This window comes from Physeter macrocephalus, chromosome 8 (assembly GCF_002837175.3).
Source record: "Physeter macrocephalus isolate SW-GA chromosome 8, ASM283717v5, whole genome shotgun sequence".
In the NCBI taxonomy this organism is placed as follows: Eukaryota; Metazoa; Chordata; class Mammalia; order Artiodactyla; family Physeteridae; genus Physeter; species Physeter macrocephalus.
Window position 1 is genome coordinate 95,405,326 of NC_041221.1, and position 24,975 is coordinate 95,430,300.

General features: G+C 37.9%; 1 protein-coding gene across 17 annotated transcripts in view; it reads left to right on the forward strand.

Moving 5' to 3' along the window:
• Positions 1-24,975, forward strand: part of LOC114486744 (tigger transposable element-derived protein 1-like) — a 570,985-nt gene that overhangs the window by 160,342 nt on the left and 385,668 nt on the right. For 7 of the 17 annotated variants that reach the window (XM_055086683.1, XM_055086682.1, XM_055086687.1 and 4 more), the window contains 3 exons: positions 6,501-6,707; positions 21,365-21,496; positions 22,470-22,989. The exons of 9 other annotated variants lie outside the window; for them this stretch is intronic. In XM_055086683.1, coding sequence (XP_054942658.1) covers positions 6,573-6,707; positions 21,365-21,496; positions 22,470-22,967 — 765 coding nt within the window. In that variant the 5' untranslated portion in view covers positions 6,501-6,572 and the 3' untranslated portion in view covers positions 22,968-22,989. Of the gene's footprint in view, positions 1-6,500; positions 6,708-21,364; positions 21,497-22,469; positions 22,990-24,975 lie in introns of those variants that run through there. One more of the 17 variants, XR_008618086.1, reaches the window with a different exon arrangement.

Consider the following 24,975-nt stretch of genomic DNA (forward strand, 5'->3'; position numbering starts at 1 on the left):
TGAACTTACATTTAGGTCTTTAATCCACTTTGAGTTTATTTTTGTGTATGGTGTTAGGGAGTGTTCGTTTAGTTAGTTTTTTTTTTTTTTTTGAGTTTTTGAATTTTATTTCATTTATTTTTTATACAGCAGGTTCTTATTAGTTATATCCAGCCACGTCTCTACAAATGACCCAATTTGGTTCCTTTTTATGACTGAGTAATATTCCATTGTATATATATAGATACCACATCTTCTTTATCCATTCGTCTGACGATGAGGGAGTGTTCCATTTTCATTCTTTTATATATAGCTGTCCAGTTTTCCCAGCACCACTTATTGAAGAAGCTGTCTTTTCTCCATTGTATATTCTTGCCTACTTTATCAAAGATAAGTTGACCATATGTGCGTGGGTTTACCTCTGGGCTTTCTATCCTTTTCCATTGATCTACATTTCTGTTTTTGTGCCAGTATCATACTACCTTGATTACTGTAGCTTTGTAGTATACTCTGAAGTCTGGGAGCCTGATTCCTCCAGCTCTGTTTTTCTTTCTCAAGATTTCCTTGACTATTCGGGGTCTTGTGTGTTTCCATACAAATTGTGAAATTTTTTGTTCAGGTTCTGTGAAAAATGCCATTGCACTGGGAAAGGGATTGCATTGAATCTGTAGATTGCTTTGGGTAGTATAGTCATTTTCACAATGTTGATTCTGCCAATCCAAGAACATGGTATATCTCTCCATTTGTTTGTGTCATCTTTAATTTCTTTCATCAGTGTCTTATAGTTTTCTGCATACAGGTCTTTTGTCTGCTTAGGTGGGTTTATTCCTAGGTATTTTATTCTTTTTGTTGCAATGGTAAATGGGAGTGTTTCCTTAATTTCTCTTTCAGATTTTTCATCATTAGTGTATAAGATTGCAAGATATTTCTGGGCATTAATTTTGTCTCCTGCTACTTTACCAAATTCATTGATTAGCTCTAGTAGTTTTCTGGTAGCATCTTTAGGATTCTCTATTTATAGTATCATATCATCTGCAAAAGTGACAGTTTTACTTCTTCTTTTCCGATTTGGATTACTGTTATTTCTTTTTCTTCTCTGACTTCTGTGGCTAAAACTTCCAAAAGTATGTTGAATAAGAGTGGTGGGAGTGGGCAACCTTGTCTTGTTCCTGATCTTAGTGGGAATGGTTTCAGTTTTTCACCATTGAGGACGATGTTGGCTGTGAGTTTGTCATGTATCGCCTTTATTATGTTGAGGTAAGTTCCCTCTGCCTACTTTCTGGAGAGTTTTTTAAAATCATAAATAGATGTTAAATTTTGTCAAAAGCTTTTTCTGCATCTATTGAGATTATCAAATGGTTTTTATCATTCAGTTTGTTAATATGGTGTATCACCTTTACGTATATTGAAGAATCCTTGCATTTCTGGGGTAAACACAACTTGCTCATGGTGTATGATCCTTTTAACATGCTGCTGGATTATGTTTGCTAGTATTTTGTTGAGGATCTTTGCATCTTTGTTCATCAGTGATATTGGCCTGTAGTTTTCTTTCTTTGTAACATCGTTTTGGTATCATGGTGATGGTGGCCTCATAGAATGAGTTTGGGAGTGTTCCTCCCTCTGTTATATTTTGGAAGAGTTTGAGAAGGGTAGGTGTTAGCTCTTCTCTAAATGTTTGATAGAATTCGTCCGTGAATCCATCTGGTCCTGGGCTTTTGTTTGTTGGAAGATTTTTAATTACAGTTGCAATTTCAGTGCTTGTGAGTGGTCTGTTTGTATTTTTCTATTTCTTCCTGGTTCAGTCTCGGAAGGTTGTGCATTTCTAAGAATTTGTCCATTTCTTCCAGGTTGTCCATTTTATTGGCCTAGTCAAATATTACTTGAAATACATATGTACTGATGTGAATCTTCTTCCTTTTTTTCTTGATCAGTCTGGCTAATGGTTTATCAATTTTATTTATCTTCTCAAAGAACCACCTTTTAGTTTTATTGATCTTAGCTATCATTTCCTTCATTTCTTTTTCATTTATTTCTGATCTGATCTTTATGATTTCTTTCCTTCTGCTATCTTTGGGGTTTTTTTTGTTCTTCTTCCTCTAATTGCTGTAGGTGTAATGTTAGGCTGTTTATTTGAGGTTTTTCTTGTTTCTTGAGATAGGATTTTATTGCTATAAACTTCTCTTTTAGAGCTGCTTTTGCTGCATCCCATAGGTTTTGGGACACGTGTTTTCATTCTCATTTGTTTCTGGGTATTTTTTTATTTCCTCTTTGATTTCTTCAGTGATTTCTTGGTTATTTAGTAGTGTATTGTTTAGCCTCCATGTGTTTGTATTTTTTACAGTTTTTTTTCCTGTAATAGATATCTAGTCTCATAGCGTTGTGGTCTGAAAAGATACTTGATATGATTTCAATTTTCTTAAATTTACCAAGGCTTGATTTGTGACCCAGGATATGATCTATCCTGGAGAATGTTCCATAAGCACTTGAGAAGAAAGTGTATTCTATTGTTTTGGGTTGGAATGTCCTATAAATATCAATTAAGTCCATCTTGTTTAATGTATCATTTAAAGCTTGTGTTTCCTTATTTAGTTTCATTTTGGTTGATCTGTCCATTGGTGAACGTGGGGTGTTAAAGTCCCCTACTATGATTATGTTCTTTGTTTCTTGTAATAGTCTTTATTTTAAAGTCTATTTTGTCTGAGAATTGCTACTCCAGATTACTTTTGGTTTCCATTTGCATGGAATATCTTTTCCCATTCCCTTACTTTCAGTCTCTTTGTGTCCCTAGGTCTGAAGTGGGTCTCTTGTTGACAGCATATATATGGTCTTCTTTTTGTTTCCATTCAGCCAGTCTATGTCTTTTGCTTGGAGCATTTAATCCAGTTACATTGAAGGTAATTATCAATATGTATGTTCCTATAACCATTTTCTTAATTGTTTTGGGTTTTTTATTATAGGTCTTTTCCTTCTGTTCTGTTTCCTGCCTAGAGAAGTTCCTTTAGCATTTGTTGTAAAGCTGGTTTGGTGGTGCCGAATTCTCTTAGCTTTTGCTTATCTGTACAGGTTTTAATTTCTCCATCGAATCTGAATGAGATCCTTGCTGGCTAGAGTAATCTTAGTTGTAGGTTTTTCCCTTTCATCACTTTAAATATGTCCTGCCACTCCCTTCTCGCTTGCAGAGTTTCTGCTGAAAGATCAGCTGTTAACCTTATGGGGATTCCCTTGTATGTTATCTGTGGCTTTTCCCTTGCTGCTATTAATATTTTTTCTTTGTATTTAATTTTTGATAGTTTGGTTAATATGTGTGTTCATATGTTTCTCCTTGTATTTATCCTGTATGGGACTCTCTGTGCTTCCTGGACTTGATTGACTCTTTCCTTTCCCATGTTAGGGAAGTTTTCAACTATAATCTCTTCAAATATTTTCTCAGTCCCTTTCTTTTTCTCTTCTTCTTCTGGGACCCCTATAATTCGAATGTTGGTGCATTTAATGTTGTCCCATAGGTCTCTGAGACTCTCCTCAATTCTTTTCATTCTTTTTCCTTTATTTTGATCTGTGATAGTTATTTCCCCTATTTTATCTTCCAGATCACCTATCCATTCTTCTGCCTCAGTTATTCTGCTATTGATTCCTTCTAGAGAAATTTTAATTTCATTTATTGTGTTGTTCATCATTATTTTATGCTCTTTAGTTCTTCTAGGTCCTTTTTACACGTTTCTTGTACTTTCTCCATTCAATTTCCAAGATTTTGGATCATCTTTACTATCATTCTGAATTCTTTTTCAGGTAGACTGCCTATTTCCTCTTCATTTGTTTGGTCTGGTGGGTTTTTACCTTGCTCCTTCATCTACTGTGTGTTTCTCTGTCTTCTCATTTTGCTTAACTTACTGTGTTTGGGGTCTCCTTTTTGCAGGCTGCAGGTTCATAGTTCCCATTGTTTTTGGTGTCTGCCCCCAGTGGGTAAGGTTGGTTCAGTGTGTTGTGTAGGCTTCCTGGTGGAGGGGACTGGTGCCTGTGTTCTGGTGGATGAGCCTGGATATTGTATTTTTGGTGGGCAGGACTGCGTCCGGTGGTGCATTTGGGGGTGTCTGTGACCTTATTATGATTTTAGGCAGCCTCTCTGCTAATGGGTGGGGTTGTGTTCCTGCCTTGCTAGTTGTTTGGCATGGGGTGTCTAGCACTGGAGCTTGCTGGTCATTGAGTGGAGCTGGGTCTTAGTGTTGAGACACAGATCGCTGGGAGATCTCTTGCTGATTGATATTACGTGGGGCCAGGAGGTCTCTGGTGGTCCAGTGTCTTGAACTTGGCTCTCCCACCTCAGAGGCTCAGGCCTGACACCTGGCTGGAGCACCAAGACCCTGTCACCCACACAGTTCAGAAAAAAGGGAGAAAAAAAAGAAAGGAAGAAAAAAATAATAAAATAAATAAAGTTATTAAAATAAGAAACTTAAAAAATATTACTAAAATAAAAAATAAAAAGAAAAGAGCAACCAAACCAATAAACAATTCCACCAATGATAATAAGTGCTAAAAACTAAACTAAGGTAAACATATAAATCGGAAACTAGTCAGTTGCATATAGCAAACCCTAAGTCTACAGTTGCTCCCAAATTCTACCACCTCAATTTTGGGATGGTTCGTTGTGTATTCAGGTATTCCAGAGGTGCAGGGTACATCACATTGATTATGGAGATTTAATCTGCTGCTCCTGAGGCTGCTGGGAGAGATTTCCCTTTCTCTTCTTTGTTCATACAGCTCCTGGGGTTCAGCTTTGGATTTGGCCTTGCCTCTACATGTAGGTCGCCCTCTGCTGTCTGTTCTTCACCCAGACAGGAGAGGTTTAAAGTAGTGGCTGATTAGGGGTCTCTGGCTCACTGAGGCTGGGGGGAGGGAAGGGTACAGAATGTGGGGCGAGCCTGCAGCAGCAGAGGCCATCATGACGTTTCAACAGCCTGAGGCATGCCTTGTGTTCTCATGAGGAAGTTGTCCCTGGATCATGGGACCCTGGCAGTGGCGGGCCGCACAGGCTCCTGGGAGGGGAGGTGTGGATAGTGACCTGTGCTTGCACACAGGCTTCTTGGGGGCTGCAGCAGCAGCCTTAGCATCTCATGCCTGTCTCTGTGGTCTGCGCTGATAGACGTGGCTTGCGCTCATCTCTGGAGCTCATTTAGGTGTTGCTCAGAATGCCCTCCCCTTGTGCACCCTGAAACAATGGTCTCTTGACTCTTTGGCAGTTCCAGACTTCTTCCGAGATTCCCTCCCAGTTAGCTGTGGTGCACTAGCCCCCTTCAGGCTGTGTTCACGCAGCCAACCCCAGTCCTCTCCCTGGGGTCTGACCTCCGATGCTCGAGCCTCAGCTCCCACCCCCCACCCACCCCAGCGGGTGAGCAGACAAGCCTCTCAGGCTGGTGAGTACTGGTCGGCACCAATCCTCTGTGCGGGAATCTCTCCGCTTTGCCCTCTGCACCCCTCTTGCTGTGCTCTCCTCCGTAGCTCCGAAGCTTCCCCACCCCACCCCCCGCCCATCCCCCATCTCCGCCAGTGAAGGGGCTTCCTAGTATTTGGAAACTTTTCCTCCTTCACAGCTCCCTCTCAGAGGTGCAGGTCCTGTCCCTATTCTTTTGTCTCTGTTTTTTCTTTTTTCTTTTGCCCTACCCATGTACGTGGGCAGTTTCTTGCCTTTTGGGAAGTCTGAGGTGTTTTACCAGCGTTCAGTAGGTGTTCTGTAGGAGTTGTTCCGCTTGTAGTTGTATTTCTGACATATTTGTATGGAGGAAGGTGATCTCCATGTCTTACTCCTCTGCCGTCTTGAAGGTCCTCTCCCCTGTTGAGAGGTTTTATCATGAAGGTTGTAGAATTTTGTCAGATGCTTTTCCTGCACCTATTGAGATGATCATGTGATTTTTATTCTCCATTTTGTTAATGTTGTTTATCACATTGATTAATTTTGGATTTCAAAACATCTTTGCATCCCTGAAATAAATGCCAGTTGATCATGGTGTATGATTCATTTAATATATTGTTGAATTAGGTTTGCTAATATTTTTTGCCTCTGTCTTGATCAGGGATATTGGCTTATAATCATCTTTTCTCATAGTATCCTTGTCTGACTGGTATCCGGGTAATGCTAACCTTGTAAAATGAGTTTGGAAATATTCCTTTCTCTTCTATTTTTTAGAAGAGTTTGAGAAGGATTGGTAGTTCTTGAAATGTTTGGTAAAATTCACTAGTGAAGCCACCTTATCTTGGAGTTTTCTTTGTCGGGAGGTTTTCAATAACTGATTCAATCTCTTTAATAGTAATTGGTCTGTTCACATTTTCTATTTCTTCATAATTCATTCTTAGTAGATTGTACGTTTCTAGGAATTTATCAATTTCTTTTAGGTTGTACAATTTGTTGGCATATAATTGTTCATAGTTCACGAGCCTTTATATTTCTGTGATATCAGTTTTAATAGTTCATCTTTCATTGCTGATTTTATTTATTGAGCCCTCTTTTTTTTTTTTTTTTTTTTTTGCAGTACGCGGGCCTCTCACTGTTGTGGCCTCTCCCGTTGTGGAGCACAGGCTCTGGACGCACAAGCTCAGCAGCCATGGCTCACGGGCCTAGCCATTCCGTGGCATGTGGGATCTTCCTGGATCGGGGCACGAACCTGTGTCCCCTGCATTGGCAGGCGGACTTTCAACCACTGCACCACCAGGGAAGCCTAGAGCCCTCTTTTTTTGTGGTAAGTCTAGCTAAAGGTTTATCTATTTTGTTTATCTTTTAAAAAATTAAGCATCACATAAGTTTTGATATGTTGTGTTTACATTTTCATTTTTCCCAAAATTTTTTAAAATCTCTCTTTTAATTTTTTCTTTGACCCATTGGTTATTCAGTAGCATGTTTTTTAATCTCCACATATTAGTGAATTTTCTAGTTTTCTTCTTGTGATTGATTTCTAGTTTCATACCAGTGTTGTCAGAAAAGATACTTCATATGATTTCTTTTTGATTGGAGAATTTAGTCCATTTACATTTAAAGTAATTATTTGTAGTTATGAACTTTAAAAAAATAATTTATTCATTTTTGGCTGCATTGGGTCTTTCGTTGCTTCATGCAGGCTTTCTATAGTTGTGGAGAGCGGGAGCTACTCTTTGTTGCGGTGCGTGGGCTTTTCATTGAGGTGGCTTTTCTTGTTGCAGAGCATGGGCTCTAGGCACGTGGGCTTCAGTAGTTGTGGCATGTGGGCTCAATAGTTGTGGCTCTTGGGCTCCAGAGTGCAGACTCATTGGCGCATGGGCTTAGTTGCTCCATGGCATGTGGGATCTTCCGAGACCAGAGCTCGAACCTGTATCCCCTGCATTGGCAGGTGGATTCTTAACCACTGTGCCACCAGGGAAGTCCCCACAGCTTGTTCTTTTCTACCCTCTCTTCTCTTTGCTGAAGCAAATGCCTTAGGTATAAATAAGGCTTTTTAAACATTTTATGTTCATTTGTGAGATATTTTGGAGTTAAGATATACAGTAATGATCACTAAAGAAAGCACTATAATTTTCTGCCTCTGGGGCCTGACCCTTGCCTGTCAACCTCTTCATATTTCGAATGCTCTAATCTGAAATACACTGATATTCTTATTTGGTATGTAGACTGGTCTTTACCCTGCTCCTTGTAACATGTTGTCTTTGGTCCACTTGTCTAGAAAACGTAATATATAAGTCCAGTGGGTATGCTTCAAGCTTGTTCATTAAACTCACATTCCAGGGGTTTACTGTGATGGGGACATGTTTTTCTTCTATTTGTAAGAACAGTGCTAACCAAGTTGCCTATAAAACTGTAGCACTTCTATTCTTTTAGTCTGCAAAAACTCTAGAAGTTCTTTCTTTTAATGTTCATAGTCTTCGAACTTAAGATTAACTATTTTTCTATTGAAGACTTTCATTATTCTCTTTAATTACTTTATTTCTAATTAATTACCTCTATACCTCTCTCCTTCCCTCTTCTTCTTCCTTCAAAACACATTCATTGACACTGCTTTGTGTCAAACAGTGTACAATTATAATTATAGCCAAATGTTTAATAATTAGATTGAGTAGATCCAGTTGCCATCTTTCATCCATGTTGCTGAATGAAGCTTTGACTGTGTTGAGTACAGAGGAAATGGAGCTATTCTCAAGTATTCTGCTAGCTTTTCTCTTTTCTGGCTTCTTCTTCTTCTTTTTTTTTTTCTTCTAGTTTTACTCGGTTGGGTTTGTGTTTATTCGTTATACCCTGTGACTCTTACTGACTGGACTTCTCGTTTCAGATATCACCCATGATTGTTGATGTCACCTGAATCAAATTTATTGTTTTTGATTTTCTTATGTATTATTTCCTACTTACACACATTGGACATAATTTTATTTTCGAAAATGCTGTTTCTCTGAATTGTCATAGCCAGTTAGAACCCTTTTCAACTTCTAGGAAGCTAACAATTGCACCCCAATGGAGGGAAATACAGATTTACTGGGCTCCTTTCTCTCATAGGTCACTGATAAAAATAAACAACTTGGTGCTTCTTCTCTTGAAGTAGAAGGTAGGTTACTGTGGGCCCATAGAAAATAGCTTCTCATTTTACCGTGTTACAATGTTGCTTCTAGACAGTGATCATGGGAGATGTTGCTGCAGTTCTGGCATTCATTTTTTTCTGTGTATTCCCTAGTTAAATGTAACATGTGACAATCATGCTTCATGTTTTATTTTATTTTATTTTAGAATATGTGTATATGAAGAGTAACAAGAGATTAAAGCTCTGTTTGACTCTTTTGTGGTAACGTGTTATCAGCCAGGTGTGTAGTCTTCCAAAAATATTTAAACATAAAGGCATATTCAGAGGGTTTTTAAAAATAGTTTCACACCATACATACTATTCTGTAGTTCTCTTTTACCACTTAAAATTACATGATAGCATCTCTCCAGGTTAATAAATATGGACTATACTCTTTTTATATAGCTGCATAATATTCTATAATATGAATATACTATAATTTATAGCCATTACCCTATTGATAGACATTAAGATTGTTTCTAATTTTTTGCCACTAAAATATTGTATAACAACATTACAATGTTACACTGATAATCCTTATGCATATATATGTTTTCATTCTGGTGCTTTTACTGCTGTAGGATAGATTCCCCAAAGTACAGTTGCTAAGTCAAGGTGTATATGTGTTTCTTACTGCAATAGATATTGCTACATTACTTTGCAAAATGTTGTAGCAATTCATGCTTTTATCAGCACTGTAGGTGAGTGTCCATTTTTCTGCATCTTTCTAAACACTGGATATTTTTACTCTTTTAAACATAGGCCAAAAGCTAATGGTTAAGAAATAGTATCATGTTTTATTTTGTTTCCCTTTGTCCACTGATAAGGTCAATGTCTTTTTTTGGTTTGTTTGTTTAAGTGTTATGGCCATTTGGATTTCCTCTCCTGGGAGTATCCTGTGCATAACCTTTGCTCATTCTTATTTTGAGTTGTTTGTTTTCTTCTTTTCAGTTTGTAGTTCTTTATATTTTAGAACTAGTAATCTTGTATTTGTAATTTTTTAAAAATAAACTTTTAATTTTAGAACAGTTTTAGATTTACAGAACAATTGTGAAGATAGTCCAGAGAGTTCCTGTATTACCCTCCTCCTCCCTGCCCCTAGTTTCTCCTATTATTAACATCTTACATTAGTTTGGCACATTTGCCACAATTAATGAACCCATAGAATACCTTATTATTAACTAAAGCTCATACTTTATTCAAATATCTTTAGTCATTTTCCCTAATACCCTTTTTCTGTTCCAGGATACCATAAAGGAGACCACATTACTTTTAATTGTCATGTCTCTTTAGGTTCCTCTGTGCTGTGAAAGTTTCTCAGAATTTCCTAGTTTTTGATAACCTTGTCAATTTTAAGGAGTACTGTTTAGGTATTTGTTGAATGCCCCTCAGTTGAGATTTGTCTGTTTTCTCATGATTAGACTGAGATTATGGGTATTTGGAAGGAAGATCACAAAGGTAAGATGCCATTGACCTTGAATCACATCAAGGGTACATTCCATCAATATGAGTTATCATTATTATCATTAGTTAGTTAGTTAGTTATCATTAATCACTTGGCTGAGGTAGTGTTCGTTGTGTTTCTTCATCATCAAGTTACTCTTCCCTGGCCACCACCCTTTCTATACTAACTGCACTCTGGAGAGAAGTAACTATGTGCAGCTCAAACATATAAGGAGTGGGGAGTTATGATCCACCTCCTTTGAGAGTGCAGTATTTATGTAAATTATTTGTAATTCTTCTGCAAGGGAGATTTGTATCTTTCCCCCACTTATTTATTTATTAATGCTCCCATCATTGTTTTGTTTGTTTGTTTTAGCAAGAGTACTTCCTTACATGTTCTACTAGATACTCCAGGCTCATCTTGTATATTTCCTGCCCCAGTCCTAGAATCAGCTACTTCTCCAAGGGACCGTGGTTCCTTTAGTAGACAATATTAGAAAATAACATCAGCCCTACCTAAGATGTTGCTACAAATTCAGCTGACAGGGCAAGGAAATGTATGTGTATACATTCTATACAAATGAATACATTTTTCTGTATGTAACTATCTGTATCTATATTACACTAAACATAAGTTCATACTGATGTCTCCAACTCTAATCTATTACCACATGGATCATTCTAGTCTCCTCCTCTCATTTATTTGTAACCTCCACTCCAACAATGAGGAACCTAGCCCCCCCCAATGACTATTCATTTTCTTAATTGTACCATTGTGTATAAATTGTTAACCTATACTTACACCCAGGGGAGGTGACTTTATCAGCAAGAGTTCAGTAATTTAGTCAGGTTTTTTGGCCTTTAGTCTTATAGATTCTACTCATTTCCATTTGTTTAAGTCAGCACCTTTTGCCTCTATTCCCTTCCATGAGGCTGTTTCAGACATTTGTAATGCAGTTAGAGTGTTTTGTCACATTCTGCATACCTTTCTGAGATTGCCTGACCTACTAAATTGTGTTTTTAAAATTTGTATACTTTAAGGTTCACTATTTGTGCTGTAAAAGGCTATGGATTTTGGCAAATTCATGGTGTCATTTATCCACCATTACTATAACATACAGAATAGATTCAATGCCCCCAAAATATCCCTGGTAACTCACTTATTCAACTCTTTCTCCTTCCATAACCACTGATCTTTTTACCATTTCACTAATTTTGCATGTCCTGGAATGTGATATAATTGGAATCAGAGAGTAATTAGCCCTTTCACACTGATTTCTTTCACTTAGCAATATATATTTAAGATTGACATGTCTTTTAATATTTTTCTAAATTATACCTTTTTAAAATCACTGAAAAATTCCATCATATCATATTTTACTTATCCACTCACTTATTAGAGAATTTCTTGGTTGCTTCCAGTTTTTGATGATTATGAATACAGCTGCTATAAACATTCATGTGCAGGTTTTTGTGTGGACATAAGATTTCAGTTAGGTAAATACCTAGGAGAGTAATTATTGGATCATATGATAAAAGTAGGTTTAGCCTTGTAAGAAGCTGCCAAAGTGTCTTCCAAAGTGGCCATAACCACCAGCAAGAGTGAGAGTTCCTGTTGATTTGCATCCTAGTCCCCAGCTGGTATTGTCAGTTTGGGAGATTAAAAAAAATTTTTTACAGGGGCTTTATTCATAACTGCCCAAATATGGAAACACCTGAGATGTTAGTAGGTGAAAAGATCCTATATGGGGTACATCCAGGCAAGGGAATGTTATTCAGTGAAAAAAAGAAATGAGCTATGGAGCCATAAGGAGACATGCGGGGAAAGGTAAATGCTTACTATTAACTGAAAGAAGCCATCTGAAAAGGTTACACATTACATGATTCCAAGTATACAGGATATTCTGGAGAAGACAGAACTATGGAAACAGTAAAAAGATCAGTGGGTTGCCAGGGGTTAAGGTGGAGAGAGGGAAGAACCCAGGTGTTTCTCATCCCAGGACTCCCGGAGTCCTGGTAGAACTCCCAAGATCCTGCAAGATCTGGCTTCCTCTGAGAAGAGTGGTCGAGCGCCTCCAGTCTTGATTCCGCTATTTTCCAAGCCACCTGTGATTGCTCAGAGCAAGTTTTTTTTTTTTGCATTTTAACCACTCTAATAGGTATGTAGATGTATCTCATTTATGTTTTAACTTGCAATTCCCTAACGACAAATGATGTTGAGCATCTTTTCATATAGTTATTTGCCATCTTTGGTAATATGTCTCTTCAGATCTTTTGCCTATATTTTAGTTGGGCTGTTTGTTTTCCTATTGATTTTTAAGGGTTCTTTCTATATTTTGGATATAAATCGTTTATCACAGGGGTCCCCAACCCCGGGTCCATGACCTGTTAGGAACTGGGCCGCACAGCAGGAGGTGAGCGGTGGGCCAACGAACGAAGCTTCATCTGCCGCTCCCCATCGTTCCCTTGCATTACTGCCTGAACCATCCCCCCTCCCCCATCCATGGAAAAATTGTCTTCCACGAAACCGGTCCCTGGTGCCAAAAATGTTGGGGACTGCTGCTTTATCAGATATATATTTTGCAAATATTTTCTCCCAGTCTGTAGCTTATCTTTTCATACTCTAAATGTCTTTCCAGAGCAGAGTTTTTCATTTTAATAAAGTCCAACTTATCCATTTCTTCTTTCATGAGTTGTGCTTTTGGTGTCGTGAACAAAATTCACCACTAAATCCAAGAATAAAAGTATTCTCTTATGCTTTCTTCTAAAAGTTTTATAGTTTTGAATTTTACATTTAGGTCTGTGATCTCATTTGAGTTTAATATTGTGAAAAGTGTAAGGTCTATATCTAGGGTGTTTTATAATTTTTTTTTTGCATATGAACATCTATATCATCATTTGTTAAAAGAGTATCCTTTTTAAATTAAATTGTCTTTGCTTCTTCATCAAAGATTAGATGATTATATTTGTGTGGGCCTATTTCTGCATTCTCTATTCTGTCCATTGTCTATTATTTTTCCAATACCACATTATCTTGATTACTGTGGCTTTATAGTAAAGCTTGAAATTGGGTAGAGTGAGTCCTCCAACTTTGTTATTCTTCTTTAGTATTGTGTTGGCAATTCTAGATCTTTTGTCTTTTCATATATACTTTTGAATCAGTTTTTCGATATCTGTGAAATAGCTTGCTTGGTGTTTGGTTGGGAATGCATTAAAGTCACAGACTAAGTTGGGAAGAATTGACATCATAAAAATGAAGTGTGTTTCAATACAGGAACACAGTATTTCTCCATTTACTTAGATTTTTAAAAATTTCTTTCATCAGAGTTTTGTAGTTTTCCATATACAGATTTTGTACATATACATAAGAATCTTATTTCTTGGTGCCATTATAAATGATATTGATTGTTTTTTAAATTTCAAATTCCAATTGTTCATTGCTGCTGTATAGGAAAGCAATTGATTTTGTATATTATCCTGATGTCCTGTGACCTTGCTGTACTCACTCATTATATGAGTTCCAGGAGCTTTTTGTTGTTGTTGATTTTTAAAAAATTTTTCTACATAGTCAATCATATTATCTGCAAATAAAGTTTCATTTCCAATTTTTCTTTTTGTTTGTTTTAAATTTTCTCTTCTTGTCTTATTTCACTAACTGGGGCTTCTGGTACGATAATGAATAAGAGTGGTGAGAGGGGTATCCTTGTTCTGGATCTAAGGGAGAAAACAACCAGTTTCTTCCAGTAAATATGATGTTAGTTGTCGGTCTTTAGTAGATGTTCTTTATTAATGTGAGAAAGTTCTCTTCTATTCCTAGTTTGCTGTTTATCAAAGATTTTGCAAATATTATCCCCATTCTATAATTTGTCTTTATATTTTATTCTATTTTTTGTTATATACACATTTTACACTTGCTTCCCAAGATTATCTTATATAATCTCTCAGATAAACTTTGAGCTTCTTTGTATCCTTCCATTCTTCCTTTATTTTTCTCTCCAGTGCCTAAGACTTCTAAGTGGTCAAGCATATGGGCTTAGGAATCAGATTCTTCTGGGTTCAATTCCTAGGTTTCCCTTTACTACTTGTCTGACCTTGGAAAAATTCTTTTACCTCTCTGAGCCTTTATTTTCTCCCCTGAAAAAGTTGTTATATTATACCTTTCTCAAAGCGTCTTTGTAACATATTTGTAAGTACTCAATAAGTGCTTTTATGGAGAAAGTTAATGTATTTTTTTAATTCTGGAAAACAATAAGATTATATTATCCAGTTGTATGACATTTCTAAGGAAAGAAAGTGACCAGAATATAGTTTCATTTATGCAACTGTTTTCTTCTGTGACAGAGAAATATCTTGGTCAAATTCTAGATCCATCCATGTTGTATCACTGTTAAAAGTAAGTAATCTTCTTCTAATTATTAGCCTTGACCGGGATGATAGAAGTGGTATTAAATTTTTGTTGCAGGGAAACTTGATGGGGACAGTCTTTCACAGATGTGTGTAAAATGTTGTGGCTATAACCTGGAAAGTTGGTTGTTTAAATGCTTTACAAAATTATAAATCAATGTAAAGAATGTTATTAACAAGTTACTAATACACAAAAGAAAATCCTTGTTGTACTATTACTTCATTATGGACATTCAAGTGGGATTTGTATTACCTGCACACACAGTTGGGCACAGGGAAGAAGTTGGTGACTGCTGTATTTCTTTGTCACAGTACTTATTTTGTATTTCTCAGATTGACATCACAAATTGGGAACAACTTGTCTAGAAATATCTAAGGTTCTGCTAGGAAGAGGATTTAATTGGGAATGTGCTCTTGGAATTTCTGAATTTAAAGAAGTATGATTGTTGAAGGCATACCAAGTGTTTGGAAAACAATACTTGCCAACTGTGTAAAACCAACATGAATCCTGGGCTAGAAATTAAGCCGTTTGGGTGCTAAGGGCCCATTATTTCCCTTGCTTTAAACTGCTTAACCTTTCTTGGTTTCTCCAGATATAAAACAGTAATCATACTTTCCATTATTTAGCTCACAGAATGTTATAAGAACAGAACAGAAATAAGATTCTTCATTTGTTTTCCATTACTTATAGGCTGAAATCCAAATTCCTTAGCAATATCATAGTGGCTGAAAAGACAGGTTTTGGAGTCAGATAGATATTTTGAGCCCAGATTTTTACCTCCACACACAGCCATGTTCTTGGACAGTTTACTTGACCTTTCCAAGCTTCAGTTTCCTCATCTATAAAATAAAGATAATAATAATTTTTTCCTCATAAGGGTTGGTGTGAGAATTAAATTGGGTAATGCATGTACAAGGCAAGCACAGGGTTTGGTACATTTTATGTGTTCAGTAAATGGTAGCTGCTGGTATTCACATCACTGTGTCATGTAAGGCATTTGCTAGGTGGTCTTTCCAACCTCATCCGCCATCATTGACTCCCTAAATTCACTCCTTGTTTATGCTGAGTACACTTCTCTATTACAACACACCCCACTTACCTCCTGACTTTTCACTATCATTACACTGTGTCTCTTTGATGTCAGAAATGTTAGCCTATTCATCGTTGGATCCTCATTAGTTAAAAGGAGATTGTAGCCAGTTAACTCAAGAAAATTGTGTAGAACTAAGCTAATATAGGGATAATCATAAATATATAAGAATTGGTCAGATAAATGTTATATTCTGTGCATTAACGATAAAGTGAATAAAAATCCCTGTGTATATGAGACATCTTAAACCAGTGGTCAGTGGGCCAAACTAGGTATATGGAGCTGTTTTATCTGGTCTTTGATGTTAAAATAAATCAGAGGAATTGACAACAGAAATTTGCATTTCTGGCTTCTCTTGAAAAGGTTGGAGACCTAGAAACTGAACCTCCATTGCTTCATAGAAATGGTTGGGGTTCTCCAGTTAGCCTCACTCTCCACTCAGGTGATAAACAGAAGAGATACTTTGCAACAGAGACTCTTTGTGTGACTACCAGCAGAAAGTTCATATTTTCCTTCAGAAAAGGAGCTTTGCTTCATGCGAAATAGGGAAGAATACTGCTCTTTATTTATTCCCAGGTAGGTAGGGCATAACTGATCTACCTGAAGAAGCAACAGCAGCCACCTACACCACATCCCGGTTTGCCTAACCAAATATTCTTTAAAATGTTTGATATTGGTAAAGCCCATATTTCTATTGCTATGTATAGTTTTGGTACTGAAAATCCTATTCAAAATTGCTCTTGTTGTTTGTTCTGTGCTCTTCTGAGAAGCCCTACAGTTTGTAAAAATGAGTTTGAGTTATTTATAGAGATGGATTGTGTTAGATGAGCCCTGTTTTCCTAAAGCCCTATGACAGAGGTAGGTGGTGACAGGGTCCAGGGGCCCCTGTGCACTCATGTTAGGAGGCTGTTTAGAAGAGTGTTTTACATGGGTATCAGGCCAGTTTACTAGTTGAGTTTTTTGGGGGGTATTCATTCAAATTTTGATCACTTCAGTAATTAAATTAAATGTCATCTCTTGTGGCTGCAAGTACATCCCATAAATTCCCATGCTTAGGAGAATACCCACAAAGAACAAAGGGAAATGACTTAGCAGTAATCTAGTTAATTTGGTCAATGTAGGCACCCCGATTGGCTGTATCATATTCTGTTTTGAAACTTGAATTGTGCACCCTTTTTTTTGTTTGTTTACACTGACTAAATTGAGCATAAAATTACCAGATCACTTTATTCCATGTTTTACAGATACAGCATAAAAGGCAGATTAAGCAAAGAGATAGTATTTTTCTCTGAGCAGAGTGTGGGAATTTGAGTTCTTATCAGACTTTGAAACCTGCGAATGTTAAATTATACTTGGTTGGCACTTCCTGCTTTTACTTGTCATTGAATTTATTTTCTTCTTCTGAAGCCCAAAGCAAACTTTCAGCTGTATATCCTTCAATGCACTGATGTGAGAAGAGATGAGGTAGAGTTGCAGCTGGGAAAATATTTAAAAATTTAATCAAGAAAATTTTGTATTATTTAGCTCAAGTACAGGAACAAACATGACTTGTGTAAGATTTGACAACCTCTCATTCCTCTTTCAAAATGAGGCACATCCAAAACACCTCCATGAGGCACGTACTAATTGGCTCTTGCTGCTTGCTAGTTATTGTGTTATTACCTAATCTTATCCATTCAGAGATCCAAAAGGAGACCCATTTACAAGAGACAGTATGATTCAGTGGATTAAATACAAACCCTGAAATTTAATACTCTGGTGCTGCTGACTTACTTCCCAGACTCTTGGGAATATGGGTCAACATTACAATATCTGAGTTTCCATAAGGAACATAATGGTTCTCTTTCCCCACCTCCAACATAAAGATATTATAATGACTTAAAGGTAAATTGCTGTAAAAGAAAATAATACATTTCAATGAATGTGATAATAAATAATTAGATGGGTATATAGACAATATGTTTATAAGAGGATATAATAACAGAGTAACTCAATTTTCATCACCAAATGACTCAACCATGTGCATGATCTTTCTTATATAAACAGTAACTGCACAAGCACTCTTTACTTCTTGTCTGACCAGTGAAATGGGCTTGATGGGTTAACTTAAACTCCACTGAGATGTAGATACTATCCACAAGTATGCACTTTTAATATCTGGCTAAAAATCTCCTTCTATGAGAGGCCTTTTCCAAGTAATCTCCCCAATATAATCCCTGACCCAGTTGAATTTGCTCTCTTGTAGGTAATACCACTTAACTTTTCTTACGGAAGCTGTGGCCCAGAATTGCATCTTTCAGTTTCGCTGTGGGCCTGCTCCTAAAGAGAGTGCCTTGAGTGCGGGACCCAACTTCTTCATCCTTGTATCGCCTAGGGCAGGTAGAGTGTCTGGTCTCTAGCTGCCTGCTCAACGCATGATTATTGAACGTATGAATCTATCTGTCAACAGTAGTGCTTTGGTAACCATTTACTCTAATAAGGTTAAGTTATTTCAACTCAATAGACATCAGACTTTTCTATCTGTAAAATGAAGATTTGGACTAGCTAGTAAAAAAGTTTCCTTACAACTCCAAAATTTGACTCTATGATTTTATGTATTGTAAAACATGGCAAATATACATAACTTAAAAAGTTTGTGGGGCCCTGGTACGAATGATGTGGGAAAGCAGAAAGATTTTGAGTTTGACTTATTGAAGTATTGTTTAATTTTAATTTATTGATGTATTTATACTCATTTGTATTTCAGAAAGTATTACAAAATAATTAGGTGATCAAACATTTGGGGGGTTGTTTGTTTATAAACATATACTTGATAGAATGGCCATTGAAAGTTATAATAAAAAAATGAACACTGACTTAAATAATATACTTACAGAAAATTAGTGAAAAGAAATTAAAACAATAAAACATAATTTGTATCTTAATGGCCAGCAAACATCAACCATGACTGTTAACATATGACTATTGTCCTAAGTGAAAATTTGTCGCTTTTAGTAGAAATCTTAATGTTTGCAAGTTTTATCATCAAGAGTTTGGGTATATTAAACATTCCATGTAGAGAGAGGCTTCTGGACATATGGAATTGACTTTGACTTAAATCCAGGTGACCCCCCCTTATGACATGATTACCAATTACCTTTTCTTATAGATGTGAGGGAATGGTCAGGAGGGAATGTGAGACCTTCCCTTTCTTTAGGTCCTTTTAAGGTGCGGAAAGTCTTGTTTCTCCTTTGCCCACACCTGACTTGCCTGGGGGAGCACAAAGCTGCAGGGCCTGTTTAGCTGCTGCTATTTACGTGTGCTGACCAAGGTTTATATGCCAATCGCTTTCATATCAGAACTCTCTAGTTGAGAAAGCACCTTTGAAAAATTCAGTGATGCCTGTTCCAGGAGGGATTTTTATTTGAAATTCTTGCTTATTACTCCTTCCTCTTCATTTTGGTCTCCTTTTCTTATTCCTTCACCATGATTCTCCATTCATTTATTCACTCATAAACACATACGGGACACTTCCTATATACCAAACACTTTGTTGGGTCATGAGGATAGAGAGCTAAAGATATGCTCCTCACCATCTAAGAGCTTATTACCCAGTACCATTTTTTTGGGTGCAAAGTATTTGCAAGATTGGTCCTTTGCTGTTTATAACCACTGGGCATATACTTATACTTTGAATGCTTAGCTTTTTTTTTCTTTTAATTTTTTTTGATGTGGACCATTTTTAAAGTTTTATTGAACTTGTTACAATATTGCTTCTGTTTTATGTTTTGGTTTTTTGGCTGCAAGACATGTGGGATCTTAGTTCCCTGACCAGGGATTGAACCCGCACTCCCTGCATTGGAAGGTGAAGTCTTAACCCCTGGACCACCAGGGAAGTCCCTGAATGCTTAGCTTTTGATTCTTAGCTTTAAATAATTGATTCATAAATTCTGTTAAGTATCTGTGAAAGTCAATCAGCCAAAGCTGTCTTTAACCATCAGTTAAAAAGATATGACCACTTAATATTAATTTTCTTTCATTTTGCAAATGTCTCTTTTTCAATGATTATTTCAAAACCAGGATAATGCTTTTGCAGCTTTAAGCTTTCTGATAACCAGCTTCTAATCTTATTGGTCACTAAATTTGAGGGTGGATGTGGAAAGAAAATTTTTATTTAGGTTATAAGGTCTGGCTCTTCTCTTAAACTTTACTGAAATCCTCTGATGAAGCTATAAACTTCCTGCTTCCATTTTCTTTTCTTTCTCCTTAACAGTTATGGATATAGGAGAAAAAGACTTAGATCTCCGCTTGAAATTTATGGGATAGTTAGTAGAGAAATTATTGCAAGCCTCCAGAGTTGAGGATGGAGAAGCTACTTAAGGCTATTATTGTAGCTAAGCTGAAGGAGAGGGAAATAATAGGAAAAGGCCATTATAAGGAGCCACAGCAGTCAATTTGTTTGAGCCAAAGACAATGACTGTTTTGATTCTTTATTGCTTCATAACTCTCCTCTTCCCCAAAACTTGGTGGCTTAAAACAGTTACCGCTAATTATATCTCCTAATTCTTTGGGCTGACTAGGTTCAGCTGAGTGATTCTTCTGGTTCACATGAAGTCATCTGGGGCTGCAGCTACTTCGGATCTCAACTGGGCCAGAGCACCCAAGATGACATACTTAGGTAGCAGTGATGCTGGCCATCAGCTGGTAGCTCAGCTAGGGCTGTTTTTCTTTCTCACTTTTTCTGGCCTTGCACAGTCTAAAACAGTGGTTCTCCAACTGTGATTCCTAAGACCAGTAGTATCAGCATCATCTGAGGGTTAGTTAGGACCTCCTAAGCATCTCCTTATGGCTGCTAGGCTTCTGTGTAGCATGGTGGTTGCATTTCAAGAGGCAGGAAGTGGAGGCTGCCAGTCCTCTTAAAGTCTGGCCCTAAAGTGGCATAGCTTCCCTTCCCTTATATTCTATTGGTCAAAGCAGTCACAGGCCCAACTTATATTCAAGGGGGTAAAGAAATAGACTTCACTTCTCATGGGAGGCAGTGACAAAGAAATCACTGTTAACTTTAATCAACCGTAGTAAATCTATGTGTAACTAACCGATATAAAAGCTAGTGTTTGAAAAAAAGAGAGCAGTATAAAAAAGACTAGGTATCTCCTGAATGCATGTGATATAAAGGGGGAAATTAGCTGCTCCTGATCATGTTCAGTTGGGTTTAAGAAATGGTTACCTTAGACCAGGGGTCCGCAACCCCTGGGCTGCACCAGCAGGAGTTGAGCCATGGGCGAGCCAACGAAGCTTCATCTGAGACTCCCTATCGCTCCCAATCGCTTGCATTACTGCCTGAACCATTCCTCCTCCTGACCCTGTCCCTGGAAAAATTGTCTTCCACGAAACTGGTCCCTGGTGCCGAAAGAATGGGGACTGCTGCCTTAGATCATTCATTCTCAAACTTGAGTGTTCAGAATTTCTAGGAGGGCATGTTAAAACACATATTGCTGGACCCAACCCCTAGAGTTTCTGATTAAGCAGCCTGGGTTGGGCCCTGGGAATTTGAATTTCTAACTAATCCTCAGATGATGCTGATACTACTGGTGTTAGGAACCACAGTGGAAGAACCACTGTTTTAGACTATGCAGGGCCAGAAAAAGTGAGAAAAAAAAAAGAGAAAAGAAGGAAATATATCCTTTTCCTCTAGTGGTATTTTTAAAAGCCAGTAGTATAAATTTAAGTTTCAGGCCACCATGAACATGTTAACATGGGGCCTTTATGTTTGTCATGGTCATTAATCCTAGTGCTGCAACATCAACCCCTGAAATCTCATTAGTTTAACACAGCAAAGGCTATTCTTACTTATGTAAAGTCCAGTGTGAGTCAGTAACTTTCCTCTGTTTGGTACTACAGCATCTGGAACATGTGGCCCTCAGTATTGCTGAGGCAGGGAAGTGGCCCTCAATATTGCTGAGACAGGGAAGAGAGAAGAGAGATGAACAAGGCATACCAGTTCTGAAATGCCTCAGCCTGGAAGTGAAACAGGTAAACTTCTCTGAGAGTCCTTTGGCCAGAACTAGTCACATGACCTCAACCTAAATGCAAAAGAAGCTGAGAGATGTTGGGAGCACATGGATAATCAGCAAGCCCTGACTATCTCTGCTAAAGCACCCAAGTAACTTTTATGTCCCATATTCTGTGATTAGGCAGGGCTGGAAGTAGAAAAAGTCCCACGGGCCCTCAAAACCATATGTACCCTTCTGCTTACAATTCTTCAAACATTACTGTTACGACTTTAAAATATTTATTCTCGTCTATGAGTAATTTATGGTTTTATTCCTAATTTTCTGTGTGACATTAAACAGAATGCCTAATGACATCACTATCTCAAAAGGAAAATCTGTCGTAAAACCTCTTTTTCTCCTATTACAAATAACTTGGTAAGTCTTTGTTCCAGGCCATTTTAGTTGTTCTGTTAAAGAGTGATGAACACCATCTCTTTTTCTTTGCTGATTTTGCCAAGCACGTAATTCTTTAGGTAATTATTGAAGTGATTACTTAAGCTTCTGAAGTCTCGACAGCTTGTGCCGATTGGCATCAGGGCATTACCAGGACTTTAAAACCATCTTGTGGGTGTTTTTGAAAACAAAGGAATGTTTTAACCATATTATCTAATACTGTTAGCCAAGTATTAGATAATACAGTATGGAATACTGTCAGTGAGAAACAAAGCTCAGATTTGGTTTAATTTTTTCATCAGCTTCCCTTTTACTGCTGTTGCCTGCCTTTGTCTGGAATTCTTTCCTTACAGTGCCTCCACAAAAATTTATACAGTAAATCCCCTACATACAAACCTTCAAGTTTCGAACTTTTAAAGATGCAAACGTGCGTTCGAATGTCCAATCGTGAGAGTTAGTTCACATGTCTGGCGTACATTGTCACGTGCGTGCATCCTCTACAAGTGGTTGTGCTTTTGTGTACTTTACTGTACAGTACTGTATAGAGTACAGTAGTACAGTATCTTTATTTCAAGCTAGATCTGCAGGAGGATGACTTCATTGAACTCCTTGCTGTGCAACACAAGAAACTTACTAATGAAGAGCTGATGGAATTGGAGGCCCAGAGAAAGGACGAAGAGAGACAAGAGGAAGAAGAAGTAACTGAAGAACCGAAGAGATTCACAGCACAGGAAAGGGGATTTTCGTCATTTGAGGAGGCACTATTAGTTTTTGAGGCACAGGACCCGAACATAGAACGGTACACAAAGGTTATAGCAGCCATTCAGAATGCAATACAGTGCTACCATGTCATCTATAACGAGAAAAAAAGAGCTACTTCCCAGACATCACTGGATCGTTTTTTCAGGAGGGCAGATAGAATTGAATCCAGCAAGGAACCAGAACCTGTGCCATCAATGTCAGGCATGAGTGCAATTGCATCTTGCCCTCCGTATCCTGTTGCTGACGATCCTTCAGCTCTGCCATCTCCCACCTCCTCCCCCTCCTCCAGTCAGTGACTCTTCTTGCCTGTTCACTCGATGCCAGCCCCTGTGTGCCAGCTGTGGTACTGTACTACTGTACTTTTCAAGGTACTATACTGGAGATTAAAAATGTTTTCTTTATTTTTGTGTTTGTTTGTTTTTTATGTATTATTTGTGTGAAAGTATTATAAACCTATTACAGTACAGTACTACATAGCCAATTGTGTTAGTTGGGTAACTAGGCTAATTTTGTTGGACTTACAAACAAATTGGACTTATGAACTCGCTCTCAGAATGGAACTTATGTAGAGCACTTACTGTACTGGTGAGCAGGACTCCAGCCACATAGAGACTGTTTGGTCATGGGAAAGCAGTTCCTATTTTACCCGGCTGATGGGAAGACTTTATTTGGCAGATAAACATGCTTAGGAAATGCTACACACCCAGTCTCAGTAGCTTTGAGGCAAATTTCCATTTCAGTTTTGTCTCTTAAATTCTTCAGGCTTAATTAACACCTCTGATATATTCAAACAATATGATGATGAGATGTTTTCTATAGAAACATGCTTGACTCGTAGCAGTCACCAGTTTGGTAAACTGAAACACTGTATGTCATGATTTTTAGAAAACATCCAAGTTATGTGCCTTGATGCCTTAATTATATGGTCTCAGTTTATACTTAGAATCTTTATAGGATTTTCCCCCCACAATTATTTAGTAGCTACCAGACAGACAGCTTCTTTAAATTAATAAGTGACAGATCAACATAACTCCACTGAACAGGTGAAGAAACTGAGACAATTTCGTGGCTAGCCCAAAGCATCTTGGTGAGTCAGGGGCAGATTTAGGATTAACCTTAGTTCATATGCCCAGGCCAGAGCACCTTGTGTAACTCTGAAGTTAAATTTCTGGAGGCAAGGACACTCTCTTCTTTTAATATTTACTAAGACAGTAGGATGATGTGTAGTTAAAAAAATCGGTGACTCTTTAAATCAAGTTATGTGATTCACCTCAGAAGTGTGGCTGTAATTGCCTACCCGGATGGGTGAAGAAAGACTTGAGAATACACAGAAGGCTGCCTAATGTAGTGGAAAGAGCGAGGCACTATAGCTGGAAGAAGCATGTTCCAGTGAGAGCTGTGTGACCTTGGTCATGTCACTTAACTTCCCAAGAACCTTAGTGTCTTCGCTTGTAATATGTGAGGCATCAGCGTAGATGTTCCCTAAGGTCTAAATTTCTATTGGAGATTTTTGAAAATGTTATGTTTGTGTTAGGAAGCATCCTCCGTAGGTGAATCTTAATCCAACCAAAATTCCCATTCTTTTAAAGAGTTATTTCTAAGTGCAATTGAGAGAGAGTTTCCTTGGCTCTAACTTGGCATCTGGAATCTTCTCTCTGTCATCAGCTCTGCTGAAGAGCACAGAAAGGAATCGGAGAATGAAGCTTGGCTGTGAGGAGGCTGAGTGTACAGAGCAAGCACAAACTTGTAAGGCCAGGCTCTCCTTACAGCCCTGCTTTCCATTTTCCCCAGAGCTGGAGGCTGAACTCTAAACCACCTCCTGCTACCCACGCACCTTACTGATGGATAGAAGAAATCTTGGTGTGTGGAGAGTGTTTGCCAGGTTATTTTGGTAGCAGCTCTTGTATTCACCCTCACCCCCATGTACTTGGTTGGTTTGCCATGGAAAGAGTCCTCTTCTCCCATGCTTGTGCCAAGTGAGAAGAAAAATGGGGCATCAGCCTCATGGAAATACAATGGTGCCTCCCTATTTCTCCACCTGCCCCTGTGGAAGGGAGCTTGATGACCCTCATCAAGGGCACAGCATGGGGGTTGGAGTCCCTTTGAAGGGGTATTCTCTGCAGAGGTCCAGGCTTATTTCTGAATATCACTCACCCAGAGGCCAGTTTCACATCCTGCAAAAAATCTCTGAGAGAATGTGTCAGCAGAACCAGCAATGCATGTCTAGACAAAGAATTGATATTAGCATCAACAGCCAGCATCCAATCTGTTAACTCTTGTGTAAGCATTTGCTATCTGTGCCCC